Source organism: Pimephales promelas, chromosome 7, assembly GCF_988280905.1.
Source record: "Pimephales promelas chromosome 7, fPimPro1.hap1.1, whole genome shotgun sequence".
NCBI lineage: Eukaryota > Metazoa > Chordata > Actinopteri > Cypriniformes > Leuciscidae > Pimephales > Pimephales promelas.
Window position 1 is genome coordinate 30,725,489 of NC_142775.1, and position 24,285 is coordinate 30,749,773.

Below are 24,285 nucleotides of genomic sequence, written 5' to 3' on the forward strand. Positions count from 1 at the left end.
TAAATTTTTTTCGAAAATTAACTTAACAGAACAACTCATGCTATTGGTTAATGACTGATTTGGATACTCAAACAAACAGAAGTGTTTACACTTTGAGGAAATGAACCCATCTCGACATCGTCATTTATAAATGTTGCAAATAAATCTGCATTTAAAATACAATAATAATATTCAACCAAAAAAAAAAAATAATAATTTGAGTATTTCCATATGACATCCCCTTCAGCCAACAAAATTAAATCTGTGCCATATGCTTTACATTTTTGGCAACAAGGAAGTGAAAGAGACATTCACACATCATGTTAGGTCACATGCTGTCAAGTCTCCTTTGTGTCAAGGCAGTTTATGCTGTCAGGAACACCAGCGATTTCAAACCGCTTTTTTTTTTTTTTTTTTGGTTCACTGTAGTTTTAAAGAGCAAATACTCAGCAATGGTGCTGACTTATGGATGTGTACTTTTTTTTGTTTCAAAGCACATTAACACACCACATAGAAACACAAACTACATTAAAAGATTGAATTTCATGACAGGGGGACTTTAAAATCAAGTTACATGTGGAAATTGTTGGCTACACTTAACAAGAAGAGCCTTCTTGATTTTGACTTGTGAAACAATCATTGATTTGGAATTTTAAGAAAGAAACAATGTTAAAGATTGTTGTACTATTGTTTGAAACTTTAGATGTGGCTTCAGTACTTTCCAGTCAGTGAAATTGCTTCTGAATTTGTCAAGTTTCCGACAATTTTCCCATAATAATTTACCCTAATAGGACAAAATCAGTTTTATATAGTGTCAAAGGTCAGATTTAGAAAACTAATTTTGGAAAATGGTTTTAGTCTTAAATATATGTAAAATATAAAGTAATTTATTCTTATTTTATAGCTCTGATTTTATAATTATTCCCATCGATGTTGCATTAACTCTGCACATAAATCTGGGGGAAAGTATTATAAAGGGACAGGTTCAACCAAGTTTTGTCTGCATTTATACGCCCTCATTTTGTTCTTTAAAGCTCTTTGCTAACCCATTGTGATTTTTAGAAAGCGCACAGGAGATTATTCACGGTCAAGTAATCATGCACTGATGTGAACACATGATTCGAAGATGCAGACCCTGGGGTCTAACTGTGAAAAAGGGAAGAAGGGCCCTTGGCAGGCCTGCAAACTCTACGTATGTGTGTGCGCGTGTGTGTTTAGGTGCATCAAAGGGAATAATTCAGCAGTGAACAGAGAGGGAACTCTATAATACAAAGGGAAGGTGAAGGACACACTCAGTGTGAGTAAACAGCAGTTCTCATCGGATGGCTCATTAATGTCTGCTCCATATTCACATCTGTAGAGAGCTGTGTTTGCATAAAAGAGCCTTACACTATTGACAGTCTTCTGTATCTGCAAGAACAGTCCTGGTTATCTAAGGTTTCTCTTTGAGATGTTGACATCTTCCATCTGTGAAGTTTTTTTTTGTCAGCATAGCAATCAACCTTCTTTACTTTGTTCATCAAGTGAAACAGTGTTGGAAAGCAGTTACTTGTTAGTGCATCTACACCACAAGTTTAGATATTTTTAAACATTTATATCTCACAAAAGATTTCTATTTCAAATAAATTCTGTTCTTTTGACGTTTCTATTTCCATTACAGGAATAAATTACATTTTAATATATAAACCATAATATTTACTGAATTGAATTTCATCAAATAATTGCAGCCTTGTTGAACATAAGATACAGTACTTCTTTCAAAAACATTTGAAGAGTTCAGATGCAAAAGCCTCTAAATGCCATTTGAAATTTTCTTGGCACTTAGAGACTTTTGCATCTGAACTCTTCATTTATTGAATAATTAAATTTTTTACCCAATTGTGTGTATTTAACAATATAAAATACAAGTAAACACAAGGACATGTCTTATGTAAAGAACCATGCCGGATGACTCCACCAGTCTTTCTCCAATATCATAATACAAAGATATATATTTTACCAAAGCCAGTTTTATAAGCAGAAAATATAATTTTATGAGCAAGAAAGACACCGGAGAGTTCCGAAACCCCCTGAGGTTGAACATACATCGCATACATTTACATTGCATGCATTTTTTTTAGCCAATAACCCGCCTTAAAGTGATCGCATTAATAAATGATAGAGTGATTTGATTAATTCTTCCCATCCGGTTATTAGGGAGACATGAATATTCTATCGTCCTCTGCTTCAGTCTGTAATATGCATACTGATGATATTTGAGGGTTATTGTCAAAGCTCTCTCTGGATTACCCAATGAGAGAGAGGGAGATGTTGAACCCAGGCTAACCTATTAAAGAAAATACCCACGTGTCTGATCCAGGGATTATGCCCGACACGCTCCAACCGGGGTGTGCTGTACATGGAGTAATGAGGATGAGAGGAAGACTGCGAGAGACCCTCCATATGGACGTCTCAGAGGGACTGTGATGGAATGAAGTGAGCCGATATGTACTGCTGTCAGTACCGTGCCTTGAGAGACCGGCATATGGAGAGAAGATGAAGAGAGAGCCAAACGCACCAGTTCAAGGGGGTTTATGGTACCACTGATCATATCACACAGGGGTTTAATTGGGCAGAGGCCAAACAGAGCAGCTGCGGTACACCACATGTGAGTCATTGGAAAGCTCACGCCTCACTGCTTTATCGTGGAAGTTAGCGATATGAATGGGCTTCCTCAGCGCCTCCAATATTATTGTTAAGCTTTACTCTTGAGCTTAATAGGTTTTCAGAAGGGTGGGCGGTAGTAACTGTGTTTATTAGCAGGTATCGATTCGTCATTCAAAAAGGTCAACCGAAACTTGGACTGCAGATATAGAAAGCCGTACTTGCTTTCCATTTCCAGTACAAGTTGATCAATTTCTTCATTCCAGACGGTTGATGTCGTGAAAATTTAAGTCTTTAAGTTTGTCAAGAGATTTATAGCATAATTTTTGAAGAGTGCGTATGTGCGATCTTGTTCTACTACGTAAGAACGAGCCTACGACTGAATCTGGAAATAAAGCAAAATCACTGAAAAAAAAGAGAAATAGTCCTCAGATGCCATATCCGTACTTTCAACCCAATCTCATGACCAAATCGTACGAATTCGGCGAATGATTAAAAAGTGGCTAATTCGTAACAATTCATACGATCTCAATCGTACGAATTAGTACGATTTTGCTAAATCGTACATAATTTACGAATTGGCCAATTCGTATGAATTCCTACGAATTCCCCCTTACCCCGCCCCTAAACCTACCCATCACGTGGGTTTAGACAAATCGTACGAATTCGTACAAGTGAGGTCGTACGAATTAGACACTTTTTAATCATTCGTCGAATTCGTACGAATTGGTCGTGAGATAGCGTAGGTATTTTATAGCTAAACATCTAGCATTATTTCCATCTCAAACAGATTCATTCGAATGAGTTATTACTCCACCACCTGCGTGACATCATTAAGCAATGCGCTTGAACGACCAATTTATGACTATGGTTTCTGGAAATAGTTGTGACTAGCTGCTTAATTTCTTCAATGATGCATCGCACTATGGTTAAGCAGTGAGTTACGTCATTGTACGGGAAACACACCCCAGAGTGATCTCTCTAACCGAAGGCCCTGACACATCGCCAGTGTGTCACAGCCCCAATATTCTGATTTTTGTGCTCAAGAAACATTTATTATTATTGCATATAAGTTAAAAATGGTTGTCCTCCTTAATATCTTTGCGGAAACCATTATCATTTTTCAAAAGAAAGTGGACACCAGTGGAATTTATAGTCATTTTTAATGTGTTGTGATTTCTCTCAATCATTTTAAAACAAGTGGTCCATTTCCTTCTTTTTAAAATGTCTCCAATCAGTGGATTGCAGGGATTCGATTTGCCCATGTCTTGCTTCCCCAAGAGTCACAATGTAATATAGATGTAGCTATGTGTGTGTGTGAGTGTGTAGCGCTGCTGTTCGATATAGATTGAGATTTATGGCTCTAGGCCTATTACAGCACCGCCATGATCACGCCAGGCTCCGGAAAACATCCTCTCCTCTCTCATTCCTGACAAGCCCCTTTCTCCCAGCCAGAAGACTCATGTTCACAAGCCCTTTTTCATTACCTCAGTCGAGGAGAGATATGCCTTCAATCTTCGTGAATGAATTCTTCTCTGGCTCTCACAGCTGCGGGCTCTCGTTCCTCTCCACCCCCAGAGCGTGTGCTCGTAATCTTATGTTCGATTTGAAGTCCCATGTTTGATCATGGCTGTCTGTTTAGTTGCCATCTCCCCGCTCATATCATACACACACAGAGAAACCAGACGGGATCTGTAGGCATGTGCCGCTTCGGATGTTTGTTCATGCTTCGGCTTTGTACTGCATGTATCCTATTTTCTATGTACTCATTTATGTATAATAGACCACTGGCTTTTTACTGTGTGTATGTGTGTGTGGGAAGATGCGTGTCTTTTCTGATTTAGAGCTGTAGAGATACATGTTTGTTTTAGCGTGTGTGTGGGAACATCCGGGAGAGCTGTATGTAAGTATGCAGTGGATACATCGCCACTGGGGCACAGAGTGAGTCATTAGTTGTCCCAGTGGAAGCAGCTGGATCACACACACACACACACACACATAACACACACACTCTCACAGAGAGCCTGAAGTATATTTTCAGGCCAGTCTAGTTAGGGCTGTCATGTGGTTGGATTCATTAGCATCTCATTTGTGTCTTTTAGATGTCTTGTTTTAGAACTTGTACCTGTAATCCCAAGATTATTGCAGCCTAGGGCTAAAGGTTGTGAGGCAAATCTGGAATTGGTGGTTTAGTTGTGAGCGAAATATGGGATTGGTGATTTCTAAACCTTCAGAGAAAATGAGCACCATGACAGCCCATTTCTGGTGCTTATTACGTCACATATTAGGGGTAGGATTTTCAGGCACCTCATGATTTGATTTGAGTTTGTTTCATGAAGCTGAGGCCGACACTTATATCGATGTGTAGATAACATATGACTGATATAATGCTGATATATAATTTATTCATCAGGAATATGATATATATATAATTTACTCACAATTTTTTCTCTCTCTCTCTCTCTCTCTCTCTCTATATATATATATATATATATATCTCAACAAAATGTCAAAACAATTAACTAAAATTAAAATTAAAGCACTAAAATAACACAAATGGCTTCTTTTGTAGTTATTGGCCAATGCTGATAATCTCAAAATGGCCAAATGTAGTAAGATCAACCAATAGCAATAATTTCAGAATAATTCTCAATGATTTGCAATAGTCTCTTTTTTGTGTTTAAAAAATATGTTTGTTTAAGTTTAAATTAATAGTTCATCCAGAAATGGAAATTGTCTTTTTTTTTTCTGGTACTTGTTGTTCCAAATTAAAATGCCATAACTCATAAGAACCACTTTTATGATACTTTAATGGTGCTTGGCAGCACCAATTGACTTTCAGTTAATGTAAAGTTGTTGAATCGATTGCAGAATCATTTGAAAAAGCCCAACAATTAATCTGTGAATCAATTCAGATCTTGCAATATGCAATACCTTATAATAATTGCGAGCGTCTGTGAGGGGTAAAGTGGGCTAATTTTGTGGGCTGGCTTGGATGTCTTGTAAAAGAATTCATTGTGCGGCTTGACCGAGATCTCTTCTGGTTTGACTCAGCGGACATGTGTGCCGGGCATGTTTGTTTTGACAGGTGCTGAAGCCCTTCTGTAGCGCTGCATTTGTGCTCAATGTAACTGTAGCTGAGAGCCACGCGGGTTAGCGAACGCTGGTTAGCCTCGGATTGCCTCTGGCGCTGTGGAAGTCACGAAGAGCGCTTGTCAGAGGCTTGCCCTGTAGCAGAGGCAAGGTCAAAACCTCGCACAAGGGAGATGAGCAGGTAATGAGACACCAGTAACCTGTGACATCCTACCCTTTCTGTAAATGACTCTCTTTGCTGAAGGGCCTTTTGTATTTTTGTCCGTACCTGTTTTATGATGACTCTGTGGGTTAGTTAATGTAAGTTTTTAACATGTGCTGTGTGTTTGTTTATTATGCATGCGTTGCTGCAGGGCATTGCTGGCATGCTTGGTTCCCCGTATATTCCTTTTGATCACAGCAGGAATACTTGGAGATTGTATCATGAAGATTGTATCAGTTTGGTATGATCTGATTTACGGCAGGTCTACGTTGAATGGAAGACCTCCCTGACTGTAACTGCTGAAGGATGTGTTTATTCTCTGAATTAATCTATCAACCCAAGTCTTGCATGTTGTTGTTACACATAACTCATACAGAGTATTTTACTGATAAATGATAAGATTTGATTTGTTTTGATGTGGAAATGGGCAGGAAAACAGCAAACTGGATTTTTAAATCAGAAATGACCGATATCCAATTCATCAATGTATGCTTAAAGGGAAAATTCATTACTGGCAAAATGGGCTTTTAATAAAACGTGGTTGTCTGTGCAGTAGAAATACATTGTTGGAGAAAAGAGAGAAAAGGGATGTGGCATTCTCTTACGATAACAACTTCAACACCTATGCACTTTTGATTTTGTCTGTCGACTGTTTTAAATTTTTGAATTACAATTTATTTAAAAATTTATATAGGGACCAATATGTAGAATAATAAAAAAAAAATTGTAACTGAGAAGACTTCTGCTGACCGTCTTAACTGTGTCAAGGCCCCCCATAAAATACCAGATAATTTGAAAAGGCTAGGTTAATTTAAATAGTAAAATGTCATGTGGCGTGATCTCTCAGAAACATTTGGTATAGCCAAGTATTTATGAATTAATAGTTTGTAATATTTGGAAAAAATAAAATAAATAAATAAAATAAAAATATATTGGATGTATTTAAATACATTTTTGAATACAATGATTATGGTGTACATGTTTTTTTTTTCCTTGGTTTTACCACATTTTTAAATTTAATGTAAAATCAACATAAATATATAAGAGTGCCTTCCATTTGTCTTGTTGTGGACAGACTCAAGTGCATGGAGTATGTTAGAAACATGCTTCTGTGTAATGTATCCGGTGTAGACGGCGTCAGATATTTTAATGATATTTTATCTCTATTTTGCGTTCACCGCTAAGCGACTCTCACATACAGTGTAGGCCAATGTGAGCCCTTAAGTGACTGAATGACAATGGGCGGGGCCTATTGTGCAATGATGTATATAAATTTGTTGAAGTCTTGCATTGGAGGCAGTCATATCAAAATGAGACATTTTTTGGATCTGGATTAAATAAATGTTTTGTTTATAATAAGGGTGATGTTTTAAAGCTATGAAACTTAAAAGCTATGAAATTCGATTTTTCATGACCCCAAAAATGTCCTCAACGTTTGGTTGCAAACTTTTGTTCTTTCTCATTGTCTCAAAATCTCATTTTAACACCATCCCCTTTGAAATCAATGGATTCTCAGCATTCTTTAATGAAGTGTGAACTAGTGTGTAGGCGCCCTTAGCTTTGTATTTATTTTTTTTTTTTAATGGCAGCATGGTGTTGGTTCTTAAACCTTAAGGAATGTCTGTGTTTAACCTCGTCTTTGTCTAAGCTAAGGCAACAGTTGTACTCAGACTGATGGATTCCATTCAGACACACATGGAAAACACCCTAGGGCGATGCATTGGGATGATTTGATTAGCGACTTTAAACTACTGAGGAAATAAACACCACCGGGAGGGAAGAATCTCTGAGCTGATTTTGCAATACATGCCAAATGCTCTACTGAAAGCATGTTTAATGTAGCTTGAGCGCAGTTGTTTTTCTCAGTTGAAGTCGCAGTTGCATTTGTGGACTGTTTCCGAACTATGCAGTGTTTAATTGTACCGGATAAGGAATCACTTGCAATGTAAGCGCTGGGTTGTTGAACAGGATGAGCTTGTCAACCTTAGACAATATCCTGCCTGTTGTGTGTGATATGTGACCCCAATAGAGCTGATAGAGATAACATGCCATAGATCAAGTGTTCTCACAAATGTGGGCTTTAACCTCTCTGTGACATTTTCTGTGAATAAAACATACAACATTGTTTCTATAGGGAGAAGACAGACATCATAAGTGGGTAACACTTCAAAGCTTTTGTTCTCTGTCACTTCTTTTCCGGTATGTTAGTGCATGCAGTGGGAATGTTGTTGAGCTCACAAACAGGAAAATGAAATCAAATAAATAACCTCATTCTGAGGAGCAACCAACCAAACAAGCAGCATGAGAGGGAATTATGAGTTGTTTTGAAGGAAGTGTAGAAATCTCAGAAGAGCAAAACCAACTGACAAAAGAAGTTGAATAAGGGAAAGTTAGTGTCATCTTGTTATCTTGTTTTAAAGCATGGTATATGATATCCTATACATAGATCAAAAGTATGGGCATTTTATAATGGACATTTAAAAAAGTTACAAAAGATTTGTATTTCAATTAAATGTCTTTTGAACTTTCTATTTATTGAAAAAACTTGGGAAAAGGGTCACTGTTTCAACAAAAATATTAAGCATCACAACTGTTTAATGTTGATATAATGGTAAGAAATCAGCATATTAGATCATAGGATTTCTGCAGGGATTATGTGACACTGAAGACTGGAATTTGATGGTGAAAAATAAGCTTTGCATTTACTGTAAAAAAAAAAATACGTTTTAAAAATAAAACCAGAAAGTGTTATTTTAAATTGTAATAATATTTCATGTTTTAATGTACTCTTGGTCAAATAAATGCAGCCCTGGTGAGCATCTGCTTCTTTCAAAAAACATTCAAATAATCATTCTTACTAATGATGACAAACGTTTGAACGGTATATTTTTTTTTTCCATTGAGTGTCCACCAAAATGAACTATTGTGATATATCCCGCCATGCCATTTTAAAATACTCGTATCATTATATGCTTATAGCACCCAACCCTACAAGCACTGATAAGAAAAGAAATGATTAACAGTTTTCCTGATTTTTAGAGAGCGAGCAAGCATTTTGAAAAAAAGGAATCCAAACTATGCGATTTGCCATTCAGGACCACCTGTTCAGTGCATCTCTTGTGTGCTGGGCATGGCAAACCCTTTTGTTTCAGTTTGTGTGGGCTTCAGCTCCAGACACCCGTCCGCCTGTCTGTCCCTTGCTACAGAGAGGGTTTGGCCACTGCAACCATAGAAACCTGCAAACAATGGCCCGTACTCTTACGAAGGAGAGGAGAAAGAAAGGAAAAGGCTGAGTGAGAATGCTTAGCACGGTTAAAAGCACTGTGTTGCACGGGAAGATGAGCGTGAGAGCTGTCAGACCTGTCTGATGTTCAATTGTCATCTTAATCTGTGGTCACATTTACCGTTTCTCTGTGAATTTGTGCTGACAAAATCTAGCCATTTCAATGAATTAACACGATCTGGAACAGATTTTGCTACGGGTTCAACTCAAGATTGTCACGCTAATTTGCCGTATTGACCAACCAAAAACTGCTTGGTTTGAAAGTGGCTTTGTGAGGTTGATAAGTTTTAGATGTGGGCTTAATTAGCATAGTATTTTTATACATATCTTGCATATTTTAAATGCCTTAAGTTATAAATTGTTTGATGTAGAGCTGAACGATTTTTTGTTTTGTTTTAAATAGAGATCATGATTTTCACACGATTCTGATCAGACAACAAAATCACGTGTAATTTGCTAGGGGTTCTGAACAAAAAAAAGTGAATGAGTGATTCTATGACTCACTCATAAATACTGCTTGTTTCATTACTGGATGAATCAGCTTTCTGAACAATTCTCTTGAATGCATGATTTATTGACAAATACATTTTTAACAGTCACTGTTGGCTAGGGTTGGGTATCGAGAATCGAGTATCGATTGGAACCGAGACTAACTTTTCGTTTTTCCCGGAATCGTTCAAAAGTTAAAATTTCGATTCCTAGTTTCGATATTTACAGTCCGCCGAGCGGAAGAAGAAACCGCTGAACAACACCAACGAAGAAGCGTCTACCGGAAGTGTTGGCATAACCGCGCGAGTCGAACATAAGTACCTTACGTCGGCGATCCAAAGTGTGGCTTCACTTTTCTAAAAATAACGAAACCTCGGCAAAATGCTAAATTTGTGACAAAAGGAGTATTTTTACAGAAGGAGTATTTCCTTCAGAAAGGATTATTTCCTTCACAAAGGACGTTGGTTTGCAAGGTTAGCTAAACTTTTTTGACCCTGCCTCTTAAAAGAATCGGAATCGAGAATCGTTAGGAACCGGAATCGAAACAAGGAATCGCAATCGGAATCAAAATCGTTCAAATTCAAACGATACCCAACCCTACTGTTGGCATAACAGTGTAATTAATAAAACGGCTTCCTTTCATAGATATCACTTTCTATCCTAACTATACACTTTTATCCCAGTAATTCTGTGATCATTTAAATATTTGTAACCTGTAAATGTGATTTTGTCAAAGGTTTAATAGACATGGCTGAATCGTTTTCATTTAGGAATGAGATCATGTGGGTGTTTAAATCGAGATCGCGATCTTTTAAAGATTAATCGCACGGCTCTAGTTCGACATTTAAAAAAAACGTGTCGAGACTTCCTGCATTCTGTTCCTTCCTTTTTTTATTCCAAATGTTTGTTTTTTTTCTGATGCGAGACTTTTATTTTGAAAGACGTGTGAAAGCAGTTGACTCTTCTGTCAGACGCACTTAAAGTAAAGTGCCTGAGAAAACCTTGTTGCTCAATTCAATATCTGCGGCCAGATGAGATGTTGTCGTGTCATTATTTGGTGCATTCTGTGTTTTATTTACCATGGTAACTAGTTTCCATAACCTTAATCCCCTAACATTTTTCACTTTGTGTTGTTTAGAATATTTTTGATGACTGTGGTGATGACTCATACCAATTTGCCAACCGTATATCACTGTATTCTTTAGTGTTAATGATATTCGTACAATTTATGTGAATGTTAACTGAAGTGGGATGGCACTTGTGTTTCTCAATTACTTTTGAGAAACAAATTTGATTGATTTTAGATTGCTAAAAATTGTGGGTTGTGTCTTAATTAACCACAGAGAATGTGGGTCCCACTGCCAAACCAGTTGAGAAGAACTTCATGTCCTAGTAGTCGAGTAATCATTCAGACAACCCACCAGCTTGTTTACATTAAAAATATGTCATTTTGCACATCCCTAGAATGCATAATATTTATTCATAGATTTAGAATATATTAGATGATCTTTGATGGTTTTTTTTAGAACTGCAAAAGTATTCAAATGATAGTCAAGATTTTCGTATGACTGATGAATATTTGTGTGGGTTTTTTTTTTCTTTAGGCTATACAGGGTCAGGGTTCAGGGGTCATTTCAGGATCAGCGGGTTCTTTAGATTATTACTCTGAGGTCTGAAATGCATGTTAAACAATGGAAAGATTGTTTGCTGAACAATGCCGAATTCATTTGTGGAAAACAAACTAGAGGAATGACATCAAAGACAAACAATGCTTTTTCACTGCCCTCAGTCTTAATTCAGATCATTCTCATTATGCAAAGCAATGACAGAAATCTTCCTGATTCAGTTGGGACACTAACATCGTTGCTTTTTTTTTTTTTTTTTTTTAGTGTAAGCTATACATGAATTGTGGCATACAATTTTTTATCACATTGGGACATGCTGAAAGTCATGTGCTGTATTTTTTTTATATAAGATTTTGCTTAGTAGTGTGGTTTAATCAGTCACTGAAATATTTTTTTTTTCTTTTTTTCCTCTTGTGATCAAATGTTTGTAAGGAGAGTGGGACCTCAGTGGATATCTGTTCACCATTAGCCATATGCTTTTGCGTGAAAGCTTCTATGACGTCACCAAGCAGTCAAACAGTCATTAATTTTCTTTTTATTGCCTACTGAAGAAGATCAAGCGCTAACCCCATCAGAGACATTACAACGTGCGTCACTGCAAGCAAAGCCCACTGTAATGGAGTTTGGACTTTAGGTTGCTTTTTGTTTGCTTTGGATATTAGCCGAAACAATAAATGTGACATATTTAACATAACTGAACTTATGTCTGTTATTAGTGGTACACCAATAAAAATTTTAGATCAATATCAATAAATGTTATTTTAACTTTAATTTGCTGATAATAATACTTAATCTCATGGCAGTTGCGACTATTTTACAGTTTGTAGAATTTCTTGTGAATTCCAATGAATTTGTATGTTTTTGTAGGATCTGCTTACAAACAGGGTGTTGTGATGTACATGTGCTTTGTCACAAACTAGTTTTGATGAGCGATACAAAGAGTACAAATTGGCGTTTTATTATGCAAATGTATTAACTTCTGATAAAAGATATAGAAATGCATTATTGTAGATGGTGTTTAGGGACATACACTATAAATCAGGTCAATTGTAAATGTGTATCCTAGCAGGATTGGAACACTGCATCAATCAATGAGCATCCATGACTAACTGTTTTAAAATTTAAAAAAAAAAAATATATATTTAATTTATAAATTGTATAGTTCTCAAAGTATAACATGAATGTCCTTTTTACTGTAAATATCACAAATATTAGACATGTTCACCTTTATTTTGAGTACAGATTCAAGTAGTTGCTTTGTCCATTATGTAAAATATCACAAGTCATCCTTTAGCATAACTGCTGTTGACAGTCTACTGCTGTTTCATCATCTTCCTAGTCTCTCATTTTCACAAATAACTGGTTTAAACTGGTCTCGCCATGTCTCTGTCAAACTTGATTCCGTCTTACCACTTTCTACTTAAAGCTGCTCGTCCATTTCTCACTGTTGTATGATGTAATGTCTTGTGTTTTTGAGATCACCTGGTCGGTATGTGTGCGAAAGTTCATTCCCTGGTAGAGGTGTGTTGAGTTTACTCCTGGTTCAGACTAATCATTAACGTCACCAGCAATGGGAAAACCCATGTATCTGCCTTTTAAAGGTCCTGACCTGATTTCTCGACCGCTTTCATACCGAGACAAATTTACTCGGCCTCCTTCTGCACACTCTACAACATTAGCTTAATTCTTTCGCCCGTTTGGATGGTTCTGAATGTGTCTGTGTTAGAGATGTTTGCTGGAGGGAGATGAATGTGGCTGTTGCTACAGACATGACAGGAATCCAAAAGAGGCCATGAAAGCAGAAAATAGATGATTGGTAGATTCATTCTTAACCTCTGTACTGAAGAATCCTATGGGCCTTCTTTTTGTCATCTCTCTCTTTACTTGTGCTCCCTCTTTTGCCAGTGTTTTTGTGCTGTGTATAAAGCGGGAGAGAGTCTCTATAGAGTGCTGATTCAGCCGGACAGAACCCTTTCTTTTAAATCCCACTCAAAATTCCCACTTCAGGGGGAAAGCCAGGCCAGCTGGATTTTGGGAAAGCAAGGGTACATCTGTACCGTCCTCTTTCTTGATTTATCTTTTGCTCTCTTTCTCCTTGATCTTATTCTTTATTTAATTGTTTTATCCCCAGGATACTGAAGCTACGTTTTCCATTTGTTCACCATTTTTTGTCATCTTATCACTTTCTTGTACAAACAATTGAGACATTGGAGAGAATGGCTTGACTTTGACTTTCATTTATTTGTATAGAATACGAAAAGCATGATTTCAGCACAATAAAACCCTAAACATTATGCATTGTGATTATTGCAGCTTCTCTGGTGACTAATCAAACACACACAGACACAAACACACACACACACACACACACACACACACACAGATCCCTCCATAAGTATTGGGATATTGAATACAAAATTGATCTGTTTGCTGTGGAGTCGAGAAATGTCTGGAAATATTACTAACAAATGACATGTCTGTAAATATTACTAACAAATGAATATGAGGCAAAAGTACAGAATGTCACACTTTATTATTGGCTGTTTCAACACAAATATATTACCAACTAAGAAGAACAACACATTTAGAGTTATCAAAATATCTAAAAAGGTTATTTTTCAAACGCAAAATGGTTCTTCAATGGCATTGCTGCAAAAACACCTTTAAAGGTGCATAGTGCGAGTTTGTTTGGGGCATGGCGAACTATGCCCCCTCTGGTGACAAGTGAAACTGCAACCAGAGGTGTGCACACTCATGGACCACACGCACGCTTGCATGAGCTGTTCATAACCAAAGGAGCATCAGCTGCACAAATCTTTTGTTACAGTTATAATGTCTTCAGAGGTAATAAAGTTATAAATCTGCAAGTCATTTTAAATATATGAAAGGAAAGGCATTTGAGTAAATTATATACTTATGTGTGAGGGGAAAACGGGGGTAGTAGAAAACTTGTTTTAAGGGTTTTTGTTTCCATCTATCTCCATGTTGAACTGTTTTATGTTCTTACTGTATCCACTTATGATTGTATTATTATGGAAACACGTTCATGGACAATATTACTTTGTATAGTATCCCGTTTGAGCCCTAGAGCAGACTGGCCGATGTTGACTCGTCTTATTCCGACGCCTGGCTCGTAATTTTCTTTGTCTTATGTGGAGTTTCCGTTGGGGTTTGGAATGAACTACAAGCCGGTCTCTTTGAATCCATCTTCTACTTTTGTCAAAATTTGACCAAAGTTTTGTCGCTCGAGTTGTCTTCGCTGATACGGAGAATGGCGGCGAATACACAAACCTGCCAGACATAGCCAGGTGAGCGTGACGTGCATGCCCTGTCTCGAATCCCTCTTATTCATTTTACTGTACAGGATTATAGAGGTGATTACAGTGATCAGAAAAGGGCTCATTCAGCCCACCAGGCAATTGTTTAAGCATGTATGGGTTAGAAAAACGGGTATTTTTAACATGACATGTTGCGCAATGCACCTTTAAGGAAGCTTTATTAAAAAAAAAAAAAAAAAACGAAAAAGCAGTGAATATATTTAAGCCAGATATTTGACATCTGCTTTGCGTGTGAGAGATGTTTAGTTGGGTTAAGCGAATGTTAGCTGGACGTTTGCCTAGAGGATGTATTAGTCGTATTAAATGCCTTTTCTCCCTCGAGAGCAGGGCTCAGAGTGCTAAGTGCTTCTGGACGATGGGAACTCATCTTGGCTGAGTATAGATCAATTCAAGGTCAGAGAATGGCTTCCTACTCTTCTTGTCTTCACAACCATTGTACACTAAGACATCATGGCTGCCTGCTGGACGTAAGATCTGAAGTTCAGTATGAGTGATTTTCTGCTTGTGGTGAGAAATGTTTATAATCTGGCTAATTGGCTCTTTTTGGTTACAAGGCTTCTCCCAAGCGTAAGTGTAAGTGAGCGTAAGCTGACATTGAGCCGGGAAAGATTGATCATTACCAAGCAGCTTTCCGGCATCTGAGTGAACGCCAAGCCTTGAGGATTGATCTGCTTTCCCGCGGCAGAGCCATCGCTCTTCTTAACAGCCTTGATTATGAAGGAGGTGGGCTAAACTGTGTGGATATTACAGAGGGCGGGGCTCCGATTAGCCAAATGAGTGTCATCTATCACCGTGCTGGCGGGACAGAGACCGAAGAGGGGAGAGGGGAAAGAGATGGACGGGCCACCTTTGACTGCGTCCTCCGACACAACGACCATGATTCGGTCCTGATTCGTTGAAACAACGAGAGATGATAGAAATGCAGTGTTTAATAGATGTGTGATTATATCAGAAGCTAGTATCTATACATCTGTCACACATTTCTTTTTCATTTTACAAACACACTTTTTTTCAAACGGTGTTGATGATTTTATCTCAGCAGATGGCTGACAAAACATTATGTGGAAATGTGAATGTTTCTGATATCTGTTCTCACTGCACCAGAATATTCTGTATGCAATGTTTGTCATTTATTCTAGCGCGTTTTTTCATGTTGTTGATAAAACCATTGCAAATGCTGGTATGTGACATGGATGATAATGTGCTACTGTTCGGCGTAGCTGGCATGTTTACGCATAAAGTTGTAAAAAGAGTTTTGTGAACCGTTAAAGCAGCACTATGCAGTTTTTTAACCTTCACTGAATAGCTTCAGAGTTATTGCAATGGTTATGGCTATTTTCAGATTGAATGTTGGGCGTCTCGCCGGCCGCAGCATTAGGAAGTGTTATGTGATATCAGGTCTCACGATGTAACGAATTACATTTTAATTTTAAGTGTTTATTTTACTTTTTTTTTTTTCAGAATACTTTTTTAGCTGTACTAATTTTTATTTATTTTTTTGATCCACCTCCCATTGCCATGTCAATTCCATCTTTCCCTCTCTTACCTGTCTGTATTCTTTGACAGTGTTCAGTGACAAGCTTTGGCCTGCTCTTCCCGCCTTTATCGTCAGTCCTCCCCTCTGTATGCCAGATAGAAAGTCCCATTTAACAGCTCCTTGTTCCCCGTGGCTCTCTTTCCCACCCTGTACTGAACCATGGTGAGTGAGGTCACACGCTTCTGGTAACCTTCTGAACCTGAAGTATGCAGTCGGCAGAGTTGAATGACTGATTTAAAGCATGGGGACATTTCTATCCAGCTGCTGCGCTATCTTGGCCCGCCTCTTTCCTAATTGAACTGTCATTTAACGACCTCTTTTAGAGAAAACGAGCTCTGCCTTTGAGCTGCCATATTTGCATTTATGAAATAGAGCCCAGCGTGGATAGATAGTCTTCTCACCAGAGGTAATGAAATCCTTTATGTGGTGTAATTGTGTGCGGCAGGCATCTCTTGAGTTATATGCTGCGGTGCGATGGGTGTTAATATTAGAATTGCCGCCTCATTAAAGAAATAAAACGAAGGTAAAATAGGGCCTATTTTTTATATATATATATATATATATATATATATATTTTTTTTTTTATCTCAGTTAAAATGTTTCTGGAATCCGTTTTAATGTTTAAAATAAATGGTAGCAATTAAAAACATGTCCAATTAATTGAAATCACAAAACATTAACAATGTAAGAATTTTTTTTTTTACTATAGACCATTTCACAAGATGTAAACAACACTGGTCCAGAAGCACTTCCTGTTTCAGTTTGTAACTGTTTTCTTTATTTCACATGTAAAGAAAACATCTTAAAGATGTTTGTTTAACTTTTTGATTCAGTTTTAAATTTTCTGTTGGTTGTATTTTATCCCAGCTTTTATGTAGTGTTAAAAAACTGAAACAGGAAGTGCTTCTGGACCAGTGTTGTTTACATCTTGTGAAATGGTCTATATAGCCGGACGCTATGAAATGTTTTATTTTTTTCCGAATTGTGTTGTTGGTTTTCTTCTGAATTCAAAACGGTGGTAATAAAATGAAGGCATAAAACATTTAACAGTTTAATAATTTGATTATTATTATTACTTCGACATGTGCATTCTACTATACAATAGTATTTCTGTCACAATTTCTTCAAGTCAAACGTACCTTTTTACTTTGACGAGTTGTGAAGACCTTCGAGTTTCTTTATGTATATGATATGACGATAGTTTGTATCAAATGAAAAGGTGAAATGCTTGTGAAGAAACTCTCAAAACTGTGGTGTGTGTATTTGCATTTTAGTTTTAAGCCCATAATTCATGGGTCAAAGTAGTCTTGGGTAGCCAGACTTGAGCATAAGGTCTGGCCCACATTGCAGCTTGTTCTGGCCAATAACCTCCCATTTAGATCAGAAGAGACCATCTGAACCACAGTTTGTCTTGTTTTTACTTGCAGTTTGAACAATTGTGCAGTATTTTCAAGTTTTATTGGCAATATGCATCAGATGGTCAGTGGACGTTCTGTGGGCGTTCAGCCGGTGTGCTGCCTGAGGCTGAGCTTCGACTTCACTTTGTCAAAGCAAATTAAATACTGTAGCGACCTTCCGAGTATAGTTGCATGGAGATCATGCAGGACCTGAAGTCCTGTGCTAAAACACACTACAGACAATATTTATTTTAGGGAAGGTCCGTTTATTCTATATCCTAGGGTCTTATTGCTATCATGTTTCTCCCTGTATATACCGGGAGAAAAACGTATCTAGACAGTAGAAATAGACTCACAACAGCATCCAAAAACCTGAAAGCTTTGCATATGGGATCTGCATCACTTGAGCGTTGTAGGCAAAGCGTGAAATGAAAGCTGTTGCTCACACATACACACCCACATGCGCGTACACTCTCAGGCTCACTAGGTCTGCCCTTTCCTTCTAATGGCTGTGCATCTGACTTAGTACCCGTGCCTGAAGCCTCTCTCAGCAGGAGCACAGAGCTTTAAGTGCGCTTGCCTGAAACACCATCAATACTTAATCAGTCCATTACTATTCAGTGCATATTTAATCCTTCGGCAACCCTCTCTCACGTCTCAGGCAAGCCGTTTAAAATTGGCCATGCCAATAAACCCGCCTACTTATTCATTTATGGGTTTAGCAATTGCCTACTATCATTTCTGTCATTTTGCTCAGAGGAACAAGAACACTCCATGTATTTTGAAAACTTCTGCTCAGCCTTTGACAGTCTCAGTCATTTTTAATGGCTTTTCTGTTTGAAGGTTTAGCTCTTTGCTTATTGAGACCAATGGCATGGATTAAGTGGCTTAACGTTCACAACTTCGCGAACCTGAGTGAAAACACTTTTCTGCCTATATCACTTTCCCTTTATCACTTGCATTTTATTACTCACACTCTCTTTATAAGTCTTAAGATATATATATATATATATATATATATATATATATATATATATATATCCGGTCTCAATATTTCACGCTCAACCATCGCGTCTCTGTTATGTGCACTCCAAAGACGTTATTATAAATATATATTTAAAATAAAATATTTTTTTCTTTGAAAATCGATTTTTCACATTTGTGAATCGATTCAGAATCGTCCACGTCGGCATTGCGATGCATCTTTAAGAACCTTACATTTTACGCAAATTATAGTTATGTCAATATAATCAAAGAAGTGAACATAGTTTGAACAGATGGTTGAAGTTACTAAAATGTCAAGAAACAGTTGTGACTAGCTAGTTAATTTATCCAACAATTAATTATACTATGGTTGACAGTGAATTACATCATTGTATGAGAAATTCTGGCTGGGATTATCAAATGAACAATGTTTTGATAGCACCACAGAGCCAGTGTTTACACTTTTCAGAGAAATTAAACTGTAAATGACTTACTATTTGTGTCATCTTTAACCTGTTAAACTTAAATGTTACTGTATCCTACAAACTCCCTTTTTTTCTTGACTCCTCCGGTTTGTCATGTCTCCTCTACGCTCCTCTAATATATGCTCTGGTATATTGGTTGGGTGGAGGATGTGTGAGCTCACCTGCCGATTCAGATGTGTTAAATAGAGCATATGTAATCATGTCTGTCTCTTGTCTGAGTCATGCATTTGTCATAGAGGGCTTGACTTACTGTCTTACTGCAAATAAATTGTCCAGACCTTTGTAAGGGTTTTCAATGTTATCTGTACATTTTCCTTGGCATTTAATGATTGTAATAATTGGTCCGATAATGGAGTTAGCTCTTCTATAATAATTGATTTCTTTCTCTTTCTCTCTTTTGGTAGCGGGACTCGATGAAAGATGACAGAGGAGGTGATTGTTATAGCCAAGTGGGACTACACGGCTCAGCAAGACCAGGAACTGGACATCCGGAAGAACGAGCGCCTGTGGTTGCTGGATGATTCCAAGACCTGGTGGAGAGTCCGCAATGCATCCAACCGCACCGGCTACGTCCCCTCTAATTACGTGGAGCGAAAGAACAGTCTGAAGAAAACCTCACTTGTGAAGAACCTGAAGGATACGCTTGGTAAGATGTCTTACAGTTCAGTGAAGCATATTCACCAGTTCACAGTCCTGCCGAACTAGTAGGTTCATTCTACAGCCGTCTTGGTAACACCCTCAGAAAGCTATTTTTGTAGAATATCTACTTAAGTAGTGATAAAACAGAAATCTCCCAAGTTTACATATGCATAGCACATGGCAAATCAGCGAAATCGGTCAAAAATTGAAAGGCTTGCTTTTCCGTGTTTTGGTTCTGTGTTGAATTTGACAACAGGCATTTTCATGACTAAATCTCCTTAGTTAGTAGCAAAGGAGACCAGTCAGATTTAAGGCTCTGCTCATTAGCCAGCCAGTGGTGTTGTTTGGATCTAAATGTCATTCTGAAGAGCTTGTGTAGGTCTAGAGCTTGTCTTTCTTCAGTAGGTGATGACGTGTGTAAAAGTTGCCATGCCCTACTTCCCCCATACGCCCCTGGAGCGTCATGCCTTTAACGCTCAATCTGTTATCTCAAGGCACTAAGGAAGACTCTTGGGACTGTCGTTTTTTGCAGCGAGTTGGGCACAAGACAAAAACACAAAACAAACACAGGGATTTAAGAAGAAACTAAACCAGTGGAGTGCCTTTGATTGTATGTGCTATGCTTTATAAAAATGATTATGTTTATTGTTGAGGTACTTTGATCTAAAATCAATTTGCGGGGCCAGCCTTCATTCATTCTAATGAAATGTCTCAATGATATCAAATGTATCACACCACCGAGAGCAAGTGAAGCATCCAACAATCACTTGCCTTAAGTTTTTGATGATTTGTTATGGTTTGTTAAGATGGGAGCAATGCAAATAATTGAACATTCTCACTCTTTAAAAATGTATCATGTTCAAGTCAGCATGGCCCTTGGGGCTGACTCTGGAAGTCAAGAGCCCTCTGCTGTGCATTATCAAAATCCTCAATATTTTGGTACACTATACAGTTTAGACCTCAAAGTAAACATTAATGTGTTGTACTTTATATTCGGAAATATTCCGAATAATTTTATATTTTGCGTTCTCTTGCTTAGATCTGTTATGTGTAGAATCATATTTTCCATAACTGCCCAATAATTTTTTCACAAGTGCAAGTTATCCGTCAGTTCTCCCATGGGCTGTCTCAGGACCTAGATTTAGGTAAGACACTACAGGTGTGGAGGATTAATGAATTTCTAGCTCCAGTGCATCCCAATTTCTAGGCCAGAGCCTAGAAATTGAACCTAGTGTTTCCATTTTTTCATGTGCTGCAGATGGAGAAAGAATTCATGGGTTCTGGTTGAGAATGTAACCTGGAAAGTTTGGAAAGAGAATTTTGAAATCCATCCACACTGCACTGACCATGCGAAACATTAGAGCATGGTTATCCCGGTGTATGCTTTTGTTTATCCCATGTGTGATTACCTAGATTTAATGAGCTCTGAATAACATTTTGTTATTTTGTTAATGAGCTCTGAACAACGGGAAGCAGGGAATCGATAATGCCTCCTTTGCTGCGGGGGGTAGAGACGCTGAGAGGCTTAATAGCTACTGAAGTTGTTAAACGCAATGCATTTTCCCTGTGACAGCCAATGCAATTGGAGTAGGCTACCATTCAGCTTTCATGAAAACAGTGTAACATTTTACCTGCTTCCTTTCCATTGTGTGCGAGTGAATGCGTGCGAATTCCAGCCAGGTTTAGTGGAGAACTGTTTAAGCAGGTTTGGCAAGTGTTGAAATGAGAATCCTCATTCAGATTTAATCTGTTCATCCACAGCAAAACGTTAAGCTTGGGATAATGAACAGTAGAGATGGATCAGCGTAGTGGGAGTGACTTGTTCTTAATTTGTCAAATGATTTGGAGTTATGATTACATTAGTATTCCTCCATAATCTGTGAAAGAAAGATTACAGGGGACTCGTTACTTGTATACCAAGAGGAAAGTCATGAATATGCGCCAGTGACCTTCTAAGTTAATTCTGCATTGGGAATTAATTCCCACTGAAAGGCCACAGGGGACCTCTGATTGGTGGTAGTCACGGATACCTGTACTCAAACCCTCCCTCCATCCTGTTGAGCTCGAAACCTGTCACACTTTGAAGATCAGAGGATCTCGCAAAAGAACTGTCAGCGTACCCTCACACACACACACTTCCTCTTGGCACCTCTGAGTTCCAGAACTCACAGCTACCATCATTCAACTTGCATCTCATGAGAGTTGTGCTTTGAATTGGCATTTCCCAATAAACCATTTCATCAAGAGAACAAAAAAGTGCAAAGAATGGAGCTCTGTGGTGCTAATAGCTCTATTTGCTTTTGGGTATCCCAAACCAGCCCAATCCAGCAACATTTTACCCGGAAATTCATTTAGACCCTGGTTCCTGTGGTGTTAACACAGCGAGTACCACCCCGAAGTTCCTAGTTCCCGGGGAAAGTTCCTGCGGTGGAAACGTGGCTTAAGATAGCACTCTTAGCCGATCGCACACTTCTGGTGGCTTCACCACCTGCTATAGAATGCATGAGCAATTCAGTCATTTATATAGATCAGTGGTTCTATCACTAAAATATCAACACTGCATTATGTGGATGTGGTGCTACAATAGGAACAGCCTCCCTGTCTAAAATATTCTTAATGTGCAACATGGTATTTCCTTAATAGAGGCAAGACTCAGTGAATGGCAAATGGAGCCTGCAGGTTTACTGAGAAGTAAGTTCCAAGCTAATCACATAGATGGGGAGTTAATTGAACCATTATTGCAGCTTTGATGGTTGGATGATTTTGCGGAAATGTGAGTTGATGGACAGTTATTTTGCCAACTTGTAAAAGCAGGAATTAGGGATTCATGGGTATGGTCGTGTCGTGTGAGTGCCTTTGTGGAATGGTGTAAGAACACTGTCTGGCAGTATTAAAATAAATGTGTTGTAAATCTTTAAATCTCTGCTCAAATCAACAGCTTCATCTTCTTTGGGACTTATTTGGGACTCACCACAAAGACTGCTTGCACTCAGTTTTCATAGATTTTTTTTTCTGTCTTCATTCTCCTCCTTTTTTAAGCCTTCTCAGGCCTTCCTATCACGTATTTGTCACTGGTGGTGGGACGTGCTTCTATTTCTAGATTTCCCAAAAGGTCTCTGTTCTGTTTGTTGCAGTGTTCATTCCCTGTCAGCCCGGGACTCAGAAGCACACATCATCACTTACACAGTCTCAGAGTTCCAGCATAGGGGGAAGTTTCTTCTCCCTTTGAACTGGAAGATTGACTTTTAACTGTTCTTGTTTGCAGTCCAGGTCACTCCCCCATCGTAGGCATTTGAAAGCTGTTACTGCTCCAGACTGCAAGTCTCTGTTTAGAGCATTGATGCGAACTGACACTTTGCCAGGCCCCACGTTAAAAATGTTACTGACCAATCCTATCTTAGCAACTATTCCTATCCATTATATTATCAGAAAGCTTTTGCTGAATATTTAAGGATCTGCATGTTCGGATAGTTTAAAGTTTTAACAGACTTTTCCTGAAATGATCTACAAATATTGTCATTGCCGGGGCATGTATAAAACTTATGCAAGGAACTGAGTTTTGTGTAAGACTAATTACAAAATGAACATGTACAGCACGAGCATCAGTAAGAACAAATACATTTGCTTAAATTTGAATTCATTTTAATAACTTTGTATCATGATTGATCATTTTAGTCAGGTACTCAAGCCCATCCTAACCTTCTAGCCTGCAAATGGTTGATATATCTTACTTGAAAGTCCTATCAGTTCTTACCTTAGAAATGGCAGATATATTTCCAGGTTAAAGTGCAGTGCGGCGTGAGACTGACATTCCTTGGGGAATTACCTGTTAAGTGTACTTCAGTGGTCAAGGACCCAGGTGTTGAGGACTAATGGAAAATGTGGCTTCTTTTTTTGTCTTCACACAGATCTGTTAGTGCCTAGGCATGTGACTCGCATGCAAGAGATGTTTGTGTGTATGTGCAGGCACGCATGAATGCATTTTTGAAAGCTTTGCAGTTCATTTGATCGGCTCCTAGAGAATTGTGACAGACATCAAATGCTCTCTGTTATTCTGTGCATCATTACTTGCCAAACTGACTTCTCTTTCTCCTGACAACTCATGTCAGGATGAGTTTCTTTAGAGATTTTTCTCATCCCTCCCTTTCAACTTTCCCAGTCTTATCAGTATGAAGCTGCTCCAGCATACTCCCCCTGTTGCCTGGGAGGCCCATTGCGCTTTAGTTGCTCTCTGACATTTGGGGTTTGGAGTGTACAAGTAGTTAGCAGGAGTTAGCTCAATTTCCACACCTCAGTACACTATGTACTTGTGTTGTAAAAAATTGATACTTTGTCATGTATCGATACTGAAATATCTTAAAGGGGTGGTTTACTGCTTTTTTTCTTTGCATGATTGTATTTATGGTGTGCAATATAACATGTATGCGTGTTTTTTTCTTTTTTTAAAAAGTCTTATTTTTCATAAATTTCAACTTTATTGTAAGCCGCTTTCTCCTCTATCATTTGAATGACCGGTTGACTTCCTGAGTCTATGAAACCACTCCCTCAGAAACAGGCAATGAGCTCAGATTTGTTAGTTTGAGCCGGTGTG

General features: G+C 38.1%; 1 protein-coding gene across 3 annotated transcripts in view; it reads left to right on the plus strand.

Annotated features, from left to right (window-relative positions):
• nck2a (NCK adaptor protein 2a) overlaps positions 1–24,285 on the plus strand; it is a 51,649-nt gene that overhangs the window by 21,798 nt on the left and 5,566 nt on the right. For 2 of the 3 annotated variants that reach the window (XM_089133326.1, XM_039683510.2), the window contains one exon: positions 19,460–19,701. In XM_089133326.1, the coding sequence (XP_088989452.1) occupies positions 19,476–19,701 (226 nt within the window). In that variant the 5' untranslated portion in view covers positions 19,460–19,475. Of the gene's footprint in view, positions 1–16,203; positions 16,352–19,459; positions 19,702–24,285 lie in introns of those variants that run through there. The other variant, XM_089133327.1, reaches the window with a different exon arrangement.